Source organism: Dermacentor variabilis, chromosome 4 (genome assembly GCF_050947875.1).
Source record: "Dermacentor variabilis isolate Ectoservices chromosome 4, ASM5094787v1, whole genome shotgun sequence".
Lineage (NCBI taxonomy): Eukaryota > Metazoa > Arthropoda > Arachnida > Ixodida > Ixodidae > Dermacentor > Dermacentor variabilis.
In genome coordinates, this window is record NC_134571.1 from 177,596,616 (window position 1) to 177,612,272 (window position 15,657).

The 15,657-nt window shown below is 46.9% G+C and overlaps 1 protein-coding gene across 2 annotated transcripts in view; it reads left to right on the top strand.

The window, feature by feature from the left end:
- The window catches only part of LOC142579957 (uncharacterized), a 58,446-nt gene that overhangs the window by 26,443 nt on the left and 16,346 nt on the right, over positions 1 to 15,657 (top strand). For both annotated transcript variants that reach the window (XM_075690644.1, XM_075690643.1), the window contains exons 3-4: positions 3,299 to 3,376; positions 6,785 to 6,901. In XM_075690644.1, the coding sequence (XP_075546759.1) occupies positions 3,299 to 3,376; positions 6,785 to 6,901 (195 nt within the window). The remainder of the gene's footprint in view (positions 1 to 3,298; positions 3,377 to 6,784; positions 6,902 to 15,657) is intronic.

The window sequence follows — 15,657 nt, forward strand, 5'->3', positions numbered from 1 at the left end:
GTGAAAGCATGAATTTCTACCTGCTAGACTGTAAAGACGCAGTACCAGTTGTAAAAATGTGTAAAGATGCAGTACCATATGTGACGTTTGCGTATTATTCATCACGATGCAAGACCATTGGCTGTTCACCATTTTATCATGCCTATGGCCAACACCACATACCCAGAGTTGCATACGCAACAACCCAAGTTTGTCTGATGACTGGTATTGAATCTGCTTGCAAACACACACAGCAGCCTGACGCTCGACCCATTTGGCCACGAATAACCCATTGGCCCAAGTTGGCAGGACATACATACATGTGCATACATACATTAGGTGTGGACATACATACATGTGCTCTGTTTCAGTAGTTCCATGCAGTAGAGCCAAGGCTACATGACCAGCAAGCGCACATTTGTGCGCAGCGAGATGCAGCGCCACAGTTCGAAATTGGTTGGACAACTTGATGGCCCTGACAAGTGCTCTTGTCGGCAAGTGTTTACTTGGAAGCTCCTCTGCGGGTTGTAGGGTGCTGTATTGCCCAATCTTGCCTTGTTCATTAATAAAATATTTATTGAGGCTCTGTGGTACTCTTTCCCTATCCCTCTGCGTTTACCGGTACAAAGGCAACTATGGCCATAGAGTATGAAAATAGTGGTGATTGGTTAGCTTCGTGGCTTTTCTATATCATTTGCAATGGCAGGCATAGCAGACACAAATAAGAGAACAAGATAGAAATTGCTTGGAGTAGGACTGACATGTCAGGTTGAGCTCACCAAGCTCGTTGCATCAAAGCACATATAAATTTGCAGCTGCATGCCAATAACCATCTTAGCTCTCAGGTAAATGTGCTTTCGCTGATATTTTTTGGCTAAAACTGAATTTTGGAAAAAATACATTCCGCATACTTTTTTTTTTCAGTGTAACTGAAAACAAAACAGCACGCAGCCGGTCATTTTGCCCATTTCTGCTGAAGGTAGATGTGATGTCGGATCCGCTGGCTTATTGTCGGGAGCGCGTTGCATGCGACCCCGTGGGCGCTCACAGAGCGTCCAAAATAAAGCCATCCACTCAAAAATAATCCAAATAATGAGTATGTACAAGAGCAGTCGGGTCTTAGGAATGCAATTGTGGTGCTTTCACAATATTCTTGGATTCTTATTCTCTGTCCCTTTGAGTGGACTGATAGACAATTATAGTAAAAAGCATTTTGTGTTGATACAATGACAAACCTACTTACTCCTCAAGATTGAAAGGGAAGGAGGTAAGAATGAAAAAATTCAGCAGAACCCATCTCGTGATGACTGTCAGCGGTAATGCATTTAATTAAATCAATACAGCAACACAGCATTTTGCCACCATTTAAATAAGTCATGTACGAGGTGTGTACTGCAGTGGGATTCCTATTTTGCGCTTCCCTAAGAGCACTTGGCGGCATCTAGCGCTGCGGCAGCAAAGCCTCTGCTTCACCTCCGAAATGCATGGCGCACCAGTGCATGTGAGCACTGAGAAATGCGTCGTGCACCAACCGGGCTCCTCTCGCTTCTTTCTGGACATGCTATGCCATCTAGTGGCACTGCTTAGAACTCCATGCATGGTCTTCGAGATGAGAAGCATGGCGTGCCAATGCCTGTGACTGCTGAGAATGGTTCCCTCGCTTGCTGCAGACTGAGTGGCACATACTCGGTGCATTCGTGGCACAGCCTGCTAAAGCATTTGGTTGCTGTCCTTGAGGAATCCTTGTGACATGGGTTCGATTCCTTTCAACAGCAAAGAAGCTTAGGGCACATTCCCAGTGGCGCATACCTAGTTATGCAAGTTGGCGTCAAAGATGTTCATTGAATAGCGGCACACACCGCGGCACCAAATTGGCATCACAGTAACGGCACAATAGCGGCACACATACTCGGTGCTCCAAGTCGGTGGCAAAGAGCTTCTTTGAACAGTGGTACCTACCCAGTCCCACATCTACAGTGACCCATGTTGACGTGAAAGAGGTTCGTTGAAGAGTGGCACGTATGCACACATTGCCACACACTCGGTGACCTGAGTTGGTCTCGTGGTTGGATTTGAACCCTGCTCCCTCAGTGGAGAAGCCCAATGCGCTACCCATTTGACCACGAACTGCCCAGTGACCCAGGTAGGTGGGAAAATGGTTAGATACAAACATGCGTACATACATATATGAATAGACACATAGCCCTCGAAAAGTGTGTGAAATACCCTAAAAATGTCAGCACAATAAAATGGATCCTACAGTAAGAGGCGGTTTGGGCAGATGCACCCTCCAACTTCCCTGAAGTTCACCGGAAAAATTTTGAATGGCACTGTCTTCGAAATTCCCCTCAGTGTTGCCTTGAACCCAAGTATGGCAGAAGAGCATTAAGGGTGTCTATAATCACGGCACCGATAGGGCTGCAGCACATGCATTCTGAGCATGGTAAAATTAGTCTATTCGGGCAAGCGGGAGTGCTTTCAAGTGACCTATGACTGTTAATGCATTGTCATTCTTAGGGTACTTCACATACTTTTTGGGGGCTAACTTACTTTCTGGGTGCACACCGATGCGCCATGCATTTTGGAGGCCATGCGCAGGCTTCACGGCAGTGCTCCAAGATGGTGCTGAGTGTTCTTAGGGAAGCGCGAAAGAAGAGTTACGCTACAGTACACGCTTGATGCATATCTGGTCTTGACAGTGGCAATACGTTGTGCCACAATATTGACGTAATGCTAAATGCTTTACCGTCAACAGTCCTTGTGAGGTGGGTTCTGCCAATTTTTTCTTTTTTTTTTTTTTGTCTGCGAGACCTGCAACATTTGTGGTCGGAAAACGAAGGCATGACTTGAAAGCAAGCTGCAGGACAGCCTTTGCTGCTAACCGTTGTTGCTGGTGCTTATTAACTCCAGCCTTATATAAAACATTCGTCCTGTACAAAAATTTCGGGAGCACACTGGTAAGGCAATCCTTGACGTCGTAGCTTCACACATGCTCCACTGTAACGAGTGTAAAATTCGTTTTAATGCATGGTTATTCTCTTATTACACCGTCTTTGTGCTTATTTACTACGTATTTCTGTCTGCCAAATTAAAATCAATTAATGTTATGCTGCATAGCTTGGTCTTCCTCGTCTGTGCCTTTTTATTAACTGCACTGGTAAAATGTCGACCCAGTGCCACTGTTAAGGTTGTTTCCCCACTGGGCATAAGGATACCATGACAGTGAAGTATTCATAGTTGCAATTAATAGCAGTGAGCCCTGTAAACAAAGGTATTACAAAATGTCAAGTTGACATTATTTTCACTATACACTACGCAGTCCCAGGCCTTGGAGAGCCAGGTGCCAGCTGTGGCAGCTCCATCTAGTGATGGTTCCTCTTCTTGCACACTGCCCCAGGTAAGTTGAACCTGCTCTCTGCCATGGCACGCTGAGGATTTCAAGCTGTTGTGCCAGTGACAGCCAGTCTAATACTGTGCAGTGTATGCCGAATAATTGTTGCAGGCACACAGGTTTTGTTACGTTTATACATGGGCTGGTATCTTCGTATGTTTTATTTTCTCCTATAGTGTATCCCATGCTACTCCTTCACGCATATGAGTAGGTTTCTCACTTTTTTTTAATTGAGTCAAATCCACCTAAACAGAATTTGAGAAAAATGGGAAAACTTGTTATAGGACCAAAATGCAAGGCTATATTAAGTTATTAGTATGTCATGTTTTACATGTAAGCTATAGCAACATTACGGCAATCAGTAATGAAAAATTATGCAGCAAATCTGACCAATATTAGGATGTGAACTTAGGATTCGACTCTTATTGATTTGGAACACTGGATTTGATGCAGCTTTTGTCTGAAAGCTTTGGGGGAAATTACTCTTAAAGATGGTTTGATGTGATTTCAGTAGAAAATTCATTAGAACACTGGCAATTAGGGGCGTTACTATGCTTCATGAATGTTGGGAATATTATTGAAAGCGTAAGCAGCCTCCTTTGTAATCTCTCGTTGGATCTTTTTTTTGAGCAGGATTGAAGGCAGTAGCGAAATAAGCAATACAACTTGTAATGAGATTACCGTAATGGTTTGATCACTTTGTGTGGACACTTTCCCATTTTGTGGGCGTCAGTTTGGCCCATTTCGATCTGTACACTGGCAGGATCGGGCTCATTTCTTATTTAAAATATGAGATGTGTGCATGGTTCGCTTGTGTTACTTGATCCGTTTTGCTGTGATACTTTTCTAGCAGAAAATTACCTAGTTTTTCTTGTCATTACAGCTCTGTCTGACGTAGTTTCAGTTTGTGAATCTGACTCACTTCAAAAAAAGAAAAGTTCCTCATATCTGCTGCTTGTTTGAATGGGAAGAAGGTTAACTGAGGAGCTCAATTTTAACCACGTGAAGCCAACAAGAGCACAGGAAAAACGATAATGTAACAGGAAATAAATAACAGAGAGAAATTAACTTGCCACTTGTCTTGTGGTTCTGCTTGTTTTTCTTTTACTTGTCACGATGGATCAGCAGATATATCATTTAGCTGCTGAGGACAAGGTTCAACTCTAGACCACTGTGGCCGCATTTCGAATGTGACAGAAAGAAAGAAATGCTTGTGTACTTATGGTACCTTTTCACATGCTCTGAAGTTCTCCCAAAGAGCAGGCCTTTTTTGGATGGTCAAAAAGGGATGGTCTAGCCACATTCAGATGGGCCTTTCCGTTTACCCAACTCCAGATGGAAGTGCAGAAAAGTGCTCCGAGTTTCGCCATCAGAGCAGCTAAGAAAACTGGTTAATTTCCAGTCACGTGACCCCATGCTGGTAAAAGTGGGTTGACTCTGTCTCTCTCCATTGACACCAATGACAAATATCGTCTGCACACAGCCATTGTCACTGTGCTTCGCATATAAACGCAGCTGGCGGTGTCACCGTATCTTCCACTCAGCTGTTGCTTCCTTCCCTCTCACTCCTTCAAAAAGCAGCTGGCTTTTTGGTTAGTGCAGGATACCTTCTACTTGGACCTATAGTGCCTCCAGAATTGGTTGGCTCAGATTCAAAGAATCAGTGACTAGATGCCATTATATTTATGTGCACCTTAAAATGTGATCAAAATTAAGCGGCAGCCCCTCACTGCAGCATCTCTCATAGACCACAAACCCTATTAATTTGATTTGGTGTCTGGGCTTTTGACTGCCTGCTTTCTGTGTCGTCGATTTTGGTCCATATGTGCATCCTTGCCCACATTGTGTTACATTTGAAACAGTGCACCAGCTTCTTCATTGCTTGTCTCAGTGTATGCGTGAATGGCAGGCATGGGTGTCTTCTTTGTTCAAACTTGTCAACTGACCACTGAGTGGAGAAGTAATTACTGAAACCTAGGTGAAAGTTACAAAGCCATTCGTGCATTGCTTGCATTCCCATGCAGTAGTGGTTTGACTCGCTGCTGTGATAGGTCTATTTGTCTTGAGACTATTTCTTTGCAGCTTCTTTCCTCCATCAACAGCCATCATAAACTTCCTTTTTCCAAGCATATACTAGCAGGCTGGAAGAGTTCAGTGCACCTCTGCGCCATTTACTGAATAAAGTTCATCTGTCTTATATTAAATCACACTTGCTCCTACTTGCTTCTCTCATTCCACCTTTCTGGAGCTGCTTTGTGAGCAGGGTAGATTTATGTTAATTCATTTCTAGTTAGTTCAAGCGTTTATTTTATTTAATCTCAACAGCAGGTATCCGCTGGTGGCCATACATTTCCATAGGTAAAATTTTCATTATTTCAATTCTGAAATTGGCCTTGGCTGAATAGTCTGAACTTGACTGGTCAGGGTGCAGGTGTCTGACTCCAGTAGCGGTGGGATCTCTCTATGTGAGTCTTGAGGGACAGTGAATGCATCGTAAAGCCGTCATCTCCTGCCAAAAAAACATCTATTTGCAGCCTGCCCTGGAAAAATTTTCATGCAGAAATGGTGGTTCACAGTGTATGTTTACAGTACTTGCACAAATTTAATAGGTGCCTTTTTCCCCAAAGAAGTTGGTTCAAAAAGTAGCCTCTGCATTATAATTGGGCTGGAAACAAAATTTTTTGTGTCTGCCATTTCTAGGAGCCAAGGTTGTGAACTTTTGGCCATTGTTTGTAGCAAATGAATGTCAGTCATTATTGGGGTGAGTAGAAATTGCACTGATTCTAGAAAGTTATTTCAATGTTGTCACCTATCGTGTCCTTCATCACTCAGATTGAGAGCAACATTTCCTACTTATATTGAAGTAGGGAAAGCTCTGTGCTTATCTGCAGAATTATGTTATTGCACTTCTGTGGAACCAGGGGAAGCCTGTTAATCTTCTATACAATTTTCTTTAACCAGATGTTTCACTTGTTTGTGCTTAGTCAGACAAGAAAGCTCCACTTTAAAAAAAAGAAACATTTCAAGTCCCACGTCTCCCCTTAAAAACCAAGCTGCTTTCTAGACGAGCCTCGTAAACTCGCATAGCGGCATTCCCATGGTAGCAAAGTGCCACTTAAAAAACTTAGACACAGTGACGGGTTGCTCGAACCTGAAAAAAAATGTTCATCTACGAACGGCGTCAAAAGCTAGCGATGTTCCACAGAGTGAATTTTTCCTTTGGGGAATTTCTGCCCACAATTTTAGACGAAAGTGTAAAGAAAATCTGCGATTATGCAGGGAGACTGATTGAGTATATAGGGTACAGTATACAGGGATTTCTTATAAGACACTCTGTGATTTCACAACACTCAGCATTGTCTAAGAATGCTGTGACCCGTGATTGAAACTGCTGCATGTACATTTGCTCTGCAGGTTCAGAAGTGCCAGTGCTGCTGCCATCCTGTGATGAGCTCAAAGGCAGTACAGACTGCCTTGCCTCAATTCACGATCAGCACGCAGATATCAAGCAATCCGTTGCAATTTTCCCAGGCAAGTAATGGCTACTGTTGTCTATTAAGCTGTATTGTCTGGTCTTCATTTCTTTGGTTACTCCATATTTGGTCAATCTTCTTTCTCTATCTCTCTCTTAACTTTAGGCACAACTTTCATTAGTCTGCTCAGTGCTTTCATTTCCTATTTGCGCTTTTAAAATACTTTGCCAGACACCTACAACCTGTCTCTTTTACATGAACCTTTTCCTTCTTTTTTCTTTTGCATTTTCCTTTTGTTGCTAATTTTTCATCACTGCGAAGTAGGGGTGTGCGAATGTGAAATAGTATATTTTAATAAAATATTGAATAAAATTGAGAAAAACAAGCCGGATATCGAATCAAATGTTGAATAACAAAGTTTTAACAAAATTTAATTATTACGAACTTTGAGCAAGAAAATATGGTGCCGCACACAATCAGGATTCTCGTAGCATTGCATAACAAGAATATATCAAGCTATTAATGCCATAGGTGCATAGAAATCAAGATATACAGTACAGTCTACTCTTATTAAAGGAAACACCATATTAGTATGCCAGCACTGCTTACAGCTCAGTTGTAGGATGTATATGAAGGTCTGGAAAATAATTTTTTTATGATTAGAACTTCTACTTCTGTTGAATATAATCAAGCTTTTTTTTTCTTCTGAGACTAATGAATTAGTGACGTTCTGTTGTACTGAATACCAGTGAGGTTCTTAGTTTGATAGCGGACCTATGTTTTGCAGCAGCTGTTTATTTATTGTGTAGAAAGTTTTGCTTTCCAACTTTTCACCAGAATACAGAAGGATTATCCCTGCTTTACAGCAGGTGGGTTATTGTAGGGCCAATCAGTGCGACAGACGAAAGGACCACGTGTCACGTGACTCGATCACCGCTCGATGCATAGCCTTCTCTGACAGTAAAGAGCAGGCACCGGCGCTGTCCGCACTGCTTCATTGTTAGGTTGTGATTTTCCACCTGTCAAAGATTCTGAAATCTGCAGGGTCAAAGTAAGTTAATGCAGCCCTCGCTTGTTGCCCGAATCCCCTCCCTCACATCTCCTCCTTCATCTGCCGTTTGCTCTTATGTGTGTAGCCGGCCGTGACACTTTTGCGCCCTCCATTTTAGCCCATAGCCAGTCACATGACGGGTTGCTTGAAGCTGAAAAAGCATGATGTTCATCTACGAATGGCGTCAAAAGCTAACGGTATTCCACACAGGGAATTTTCCCTTTGGGGAATCTCTGCCCACAATTTTAGACGAAAGTATAAAGGGAATCTGCGATTGTGCAGGGAAAGACTGATCAAGTATATAGGGTGTCCCAGCTAACATTAGTCAGAGTTTTAAAATATTCGAAAGGCACGCAGCTGGACAGAACCAAGGTAATGTTTGCCGTCGCTTGGAGATACTCAGATTATTTTTTTAAGTTCCACACAATTAGGTAATCGAATGGCAATTTTGCGTGTATTTGTGGGCTCATCAAGTGCCCTTAAAAATCCTTGGAAATAAATGTGCTCCTTTAATTTCTTGAAAATTGGGCTTGGGGGTGACTTTTGAACATTCAAAGTAACAAACTCTGCATGGGGGTTATGCAATGGAGCACTGTCATCGGAAAACGATCATAGATATTTTATTTTCAGAGTGCAGCGTGTCTGTAGCCACCAATGGCAGGCTTGTTTAAATTGCCATCATCGTCTTGGAACTGGACAATGCCAGATCAAATAACAAACCTGTACAGTGAAATTTCAATATAACAAACTTCAGTGGACCACGGCAAATTGTATGTTACTCTGAAAGGGCATTTTAGTGAAAGCCCCAAAATTAGAATTCCACCCATCAACCCAAGTCACTCGCTAAAGCCAGACACTACTAATCGTCATGCTATACTCGGAGACAACTTATCTTGGACGTGAAATGGAAGTTGGGGGGTTGGAGCTTCTGCACAATTGTGTTACTCCCCCAAGTAGTACAGCAGGCTGCATCTGATTTCGGTTCCAGTTTCGTTTGTTTTTTTTTTACCGTCTGTGTATGCCCAGTGCTTCTTTTCATGACTTCTGGAATAGCTCTGGTTGTTTAGTAAAATTTGATGAAATATTTATTTTGCTGTTTAAAAGATTGTATCTAAATCGCGGATACTTTTGCTGAGAACTACGTTCCCAGCAAAAGATTTTCAATTTTATATTGTCACGTGGTGGTGACGTTGAAGAACACAGTAGTAATACTGTGAAAGACAAAACTAACTTTTATTGGGCGAACCTGTGCCCACAAAAACAGGCTACACTTATAGCACAACGATAGCGGCGAACACGGTCGGCGATCGTCGAAAATCTGATCAGCAGGTCAAGCGTGTCAGCTTTTATAGAGCAGCTGTCGAATGTTCCAGACTAATCGTTCGGACCCACGTGCCTTCCACAAAGTTCTACACCATTCGCGTCACGCGATGAAATCAGATATTACAAGGTTCGGCGACGACAGCGAATAGAAGCATCGACAACTTTCCAGAAACTTCGGATACATGCAGGCGCGTCCCGCGCTGTGCGATAACATTTGTTGGGCGGCGAAACGTGGTCGCCCGATAAAGATAAGTACACATGTCAATACCCCCCTCTTAAAAAGCATCGATCCGATGCTACATACAAACGAAAGAAAAACACCTGTAGCAAAGAAAACAACAAAAATAAGGAATTTCGTCAGCGTCCGTAAAACAGTTTAAGGCGCACCACGTGGACCACTTCAGATAGTGTGCGGCGCCGCTGTGAATGCGAAATGCCGTCTGGCACGACCTCATAGTCCAGAGCACCAATACATCGGATGACCTTGTAGGGTCCGAAATAGCGTCGAAGTAGTTTCTCACTGAGTCCTCGTCGGCGTATCGGGGTCCATACCCAAACACGGTCGCCGGGCTGGTACTCGACAAAGCGTCGTCGGAGGTTGTAGTGTCGGCTGTCGGTCCTCTGCTGGTTCTTCATCCGCAGGCAGGAGAGCTGTCGGGCTTCTTCGGCGCGCTGGAGATAGGTAGCGACGTCAAGGTTCTCCTCGTCAGTGACGTGCGGCAGCATGGCGTCGAGCGTCGTCGTCGGGTTCCTGCCGTAAACCAGCTTAAACGGCGTGATCTGTGTTGTTTCTTGCACCGCCGTGTTGTAAGCGAAGGTTACATACAGCAGGACCATATCCCACGTCTTGTGCTCGACGTCGACGTACATTGCTAGCATGTCGGTGAGGGTCTTATTCAGGCGCTTCGTGAGACCATTCGTCTGCGGATGGTAGGCAGTTGTCCTCCTGTGATTTGCCTGGCTGTACTGCAGAATGGTTTGGGTGAGCTCTGCTGTAAAAGCCGTTCCTCTGTCGGTGATGAGGACTTCTGGGGCACCATGTCGCAGCAGGATGTTCTCGACGAAAAATTTCGCCACTTCGGCTGCGCTGCCTTTTGGTAGAGCTCTAGTTTCAGCAAAGCGGGTGAGATAGTCTGGCGCCATGACGATCCACTTATTCCCGGATGTTGACATCGGAAACGGCCCCAACAAATCCATCCCAATCTGCTGGAATGGTCGGCGAGGAGGTTCGATCGGCTGTAGTAATCCTGCTGGCCTTGTCGGTGGTGTCTTGCGTCGTTGACAGTCTCGGCATTTCTTGACGTAACGGGCGATGTCGGCGGTCAGACGTGGCCAGCTTTACCTTTCCTGTAATCTCGACAGCGTCCGGGAGAATCCGAGGTGCCCAGCGGTTGGATCGTCGTGTAGGGCGTGCAGTATTTCTGGACGCAGCGCTGAAGGTACAGCAAGAAGGTAGCTGGCGCGGACTGGTGAGAAGTTCTTCTTCACGAGCAGGTTGTTTTGTAGCGTAAACGAAGACAACCCGCACTTAAATGCCTTAGGGACAACGTCGGTGTTCCCTTCCAAGTACTCGACGAGGCCTTTTAGCTCTGGGTCTGCTCGTTGCTGTTTAGTGAAGTCTTCCACTCTTATTATCCCAAGGAAGGCATCGTCATCCTCGTCGTCTTGCGGCGGGGGATCAATGGGAGCGCGCGATAAGCAGTCAACGTCGGAGTGTTTACTTCCGGACTTGTATATTACCGTGACGTCATATTCTTGCAGTCTGAGGCTCCACCGCGCCAGCCGTCCTGAAGGGTCCTTTAAGTAAGCTAGCCAACGCAACGCGCGATGTTCACTGACGACTTTGAATGACCTCCCATAGAGGTAAGGGCGGAATTTAGCTGTAGCCCAAATGATGGCGAGGCATTCCTTTTCAGTCGTAGAATAATTGCTTTCCACTTTTGGCAGCGACCGGCTAGCATACGATATCACCCGTTCAAGTCCTTCTTTCCTCTGGACTTGGACGGCACCGAGGCCTAGGCTACTGGCGTCAGTGTGGATTTCGGTATCGGCGTCCTCATCAAAGTGTGCAAGTACCGGCGGCGACTGCATGCGTCGTTTGAGTTCTTGAAATGCCTTGGCCTGCGACGTTTCCCACTTGAACTCGACATCACATTTGGTTAGATGTGTTAGCGGCTCCGCGATGCGTGAAAAGTCCTTGACAAAGCGCCTAGAGTAGGCACACATGCCAAGGAATCTGCGCACTGCCTTCTTGTCGGTTGGCTGCGGGAATTTTGCGATGGCAGCTGTCTTCTGTGGGTCGGGGCTTACTCCTGGTTTGCTGATCATGTGGCCTAGGAACAAAAGCTCATCGTAAGCAAAGCGGCACTTTTCCGGCTTCAGAGTGAGCCCTGATGACTTAATGGCCTTTAACACTGTCGCAAGCCGCCTAAGGTGATCGTCGAAATTTCCGGCGAAGACAACGACGTCATTCAAGTAAACAAGTTACGTCTGCCACTTGAGTCTGGCTAACACCGTGTCCATGACGCGCTGAAACGTTGCAGGTGCCGAGCACAGTCCGAATGGCATGACCTTGAACTCGTAGAGGCCGTCTGGCGTGATGAAGGCAGTCTTTTCGCGATCTCTCTCGTCGACTGCTATTTGCCAGTAGCCAGACTTGAGGTCCATCGACGAGAGGTATTTAGCGTTGCAGAGCCGATCCAATGCGTCGTCTATCCCTGGAAGGGGGTACACATCCTTCTTCGTGATCTTGTTCAGTCGACGATAATCGACGCAGAAGCGTAGGGTTCCGTCCTTTTTCTTCACCAGGACTACAGGGGAGGCCCACGGGCTTTTCGACGGTTGGATGATGTCGTCGCGCAGCATTTCGTCGACTTGTTGCCTAATAGCTTCACATTCTCGCGTCGAAACTCGGTAAGGGCTCTGGCGGAGTGGTCGAGCGCTCTCTTCGGTTATTATGCGATGCTTTGCAACTGGTGTTTGTCGAATCCTCGATGCCGTCGAAAAGCAGTCTTTGTATCATCGGAGAAGACTTCTGATCTGTTGCTGCTTACTCATAGGAAAACTTGGATTCACGTCGAAGTCTGGTTCGGGGACTATGCTCATCGGGGTAGATGCGGCTGAATCTGAGAGGACAAAGGCATTGCTGGTTTCCGCACTTTCTTCGATATATGCGATTGTCGTGCCGTTGTTGATGTGCTTGAACTCTTGGCTGAAGTTGGTTAGCATAACTTCCACTTGCCCTCCGTGGAGCCGAGCGATCCCTCTTGCGACGCAAATTTCACGGTCGAGCAGTAGATGTTGGTCGCCCTCGATGACGCCTTCTACGTCAGCGGGTGTTTCGGTTCCGACGGAAATAATAATGCTGGAACGCGGCGGGATGCTCACTTGATCTTCGAGCACACTCAAGGCGAGACTACGAGGGCTCTCCGGCGGTATCGCTTGATCTTCCGACAGCGTTATTGACTTCGACTTCAGGTTGATGATTGCGCCGTGTTGGTTCAGGAAGTCCATGCCGAGAATGACATCTCGTGAACACTGTTGCAGGATAACGAAAGTGGCAGGGTAAGTCCGGTCATGAATGGTAATTCTTGCCGTGCAGATTCCAGTCGGCGTTATGAGGTGTCCTCCAGTGGTCCGAATTTGAGGGCCTTCCCATGCGGTCTTAACTTTCTTCAACTGGGCGGCGATGCGTCCACTCATGACGGAGTAATCAGCCCCTGTGTCCACTAAGGCGGTGACTGCGTGGCCGTCGAGAAGCACGTCGAGGTCGGTGGTTCTTTGTCTTGCGTTGCAGTTAGGTCTCGGCGTCAGATCACGGCTGTGTCGCATTGACCTGTGGCTGGTATGGGACGTTGTCAGATCGGCTTTCGTCATCGTATTCTTTGCTTTCACGCTTCGTTGGGATGGCGGCGCGTCGTTATGTCGTCGAGGCAGTTTCTTCGGCGTCTTCGTCGGCAGCGGAGGATCTTCGTCAGTTCGACGAACAGCAACCTCACCTCCATCGCTTGCTGCTTTTAGTTTTCTGGATATGGGCTCGCTGACCAGCCCAGGGCTGGGCCAGTGTATGGACGGCGCTGCGGCGACAGCGGCCTGGTGATGGCGAACGCGACGGTCGTCGAGAGCTCCACTGAGTAGCGGCGAGGTAGTCGGCGATATCGCGAGGGCGTTCACCTTGCTGCGAGCGCGGAGCGTTGACGGCGAAACCTCGCAGTCCCATCTCCCGGTATGGACATCGTCGGTAGACGTGACCCGCTTCCCCGCAGTGGTAGCAGAGCGGGCGGTGGTCAGGAGAGCGCCAAACGTCGGTCTTCCTCGGGTAGCTGTGCTGGGCGATGGGTGGGCGTGCTGGCGGCGGCGGTCGACGGAATTGCGGCGTTACAGGGCCCTGGCATGGTCGCGGTCGCGGAGGAGGACCTTGACGGCGTACGACGGCGGCGTAGGTCATCGCTTCGGGCAGGGGTTGCGGTAATTGAGGTTGCACCTCCGGAACTCCAAGCAACCGCTGAACCTCATCTTTGACGATGTCAGTGATCGAGGCCACTTGAGGCTGCGCCGACGATAAGATCTTCTGAAGCTCCTCTCGTACGACTGCCCTGATAGCCTCGCGCAGGTCGTCGGAGGCCAGTGATTGAACTCCGGCATAGTTTGTAGAGTTGGTGCGGCGGTCGAATTGCCGGTTTCGCATCTCGAGTGTCTTCTCGATGCTAGTGGCCTCGCGAAGAAACTCGTTCATGGTCTTCGGTGGGTTTCATACCATACCGGCGAAAAGTTCCTCCTTTACATCACACATTAGTAGCCGGACTTTCTTTTCCTCGGACATTTCCGGGTCGGCATGGCGGAATAGGCGGCTCATTTCTTCTGTAAAAATCGCGGTGGTCTCGTTAGGCAGCTGCACTCGGGTTTCTAGTAGTGCTTGGGCTCGTTCTCGGCGTACGACGCTTGTGAATGTCTGCAGGAAGCCGCTTCGGAAAAGGTCCCAGGTCGTTAAGGTGGCTTCTATGTTCTCGAACCACGTCCTGGCAGTGTCTTCCAATGCGAAGAAGACATGTCGCAGTTTGTCGTCGCTGTTCCAGCCTCTCGCAGCGACCCTCTCGTACATCTCGAGCCAGGTTTCCGGGTCCTCGAATGTTGAACCGCGGAACATGGGGGGCTCCCTGGGCTGCTGCAGCACGACGGGGGATGCTGGGGCTGCCATTGGGGTGGACTTAGTGGCAATCTTCCTGCTCGTCTCAGGTAGAAGTCCGTGCTCTGGGGGCAGTCCTTGCAGTCGGCGGCTAGCACGCTGGTCTTGGGCGACGTTGGTTTTGTCCTCGGGCTTCGGGCTTGGATCGCGGCTTTGCGGGGGCGTTTAGTACATGAACGCACAAGCACCTCCACCAGATGTCACGTGGTGGTGACGTTGAAGAACACAGTAGTATTACTGTGAAAGACAAAACTAACTTTTATTTGGCGAACCTGTGCCCACAAAAACAGGCTACACTTATAGCACAATGATAGCGGCGAACACGGTTGGCGATCGTCGAAAATCTGATCAGCTGGTCAAGCGCGTCGGCTTTTATAGAGCAGCCGTCGAATGTTCCAGACTAATCGTACGGACCCGCGTGCCTTCCACAAAGTTCTACACCATTTGCGTCACGCGATGAAATCAGATATTACAAGGTTCGGCGACAACAGACAGCGGATAGAAGCATCGATAACTTTCCAGAAACTTCGGATACATGCAGGCGCGTCCCGCGCTGTGCGATAACATTTGTTGGGCGGCAAAACGTGGTCGCCCGATAAAGATAAGTACACGTGTCAATATAGTTACCATCGGTATTCAGCAATGAACGCACCCCTCATTTTGGTTGCGCGAGATCATGCGCCCATATTTGCTGTAGGGAATGGGTGTGTAGAAAACTTGGGGTGCAGCAAGCGTAAAATCTTGCATCTAATGAACAAAGTGTCCCACTTTTACCATCGTGGCACAAATTTGACAGCACCATTAGCCTTGACATATGGCTTCCACAGAGCTTCGTGCAAAAATTGCTAGAGGAAACCTGGTCACTGGTGTCTTCTACAGAGAAGCGGCAGGTATGGCAGTTCAGTCAGCACGATAATGCAGGATTTTATATCAATTTGCCAAAACTTTGTCCTTCCTGCTTCAAACAGCTTTTTTGCAATATGTGCATTGATTATACATGTACACAGGAACATAGTGCCTTCATGGAAAAGTTTGATTTCTTGGAAATTGGGAAAAGTAAGTGTAATGAAGTAAGGCCAGTGAAGCGACAAAAATGGAGATCGGACAAACCCATGTGCTGCCCATCATTCCCATGGTAGCTGAGCTATCATGATGCCCAAGTCCTCTAAAAAAAATTTTGTGGGATTCTAGAAAGGCTTCAAGATCTGGTGGCGCATATTGGTGCACTATTGGATTTTTCTTGTGTAATGTTATC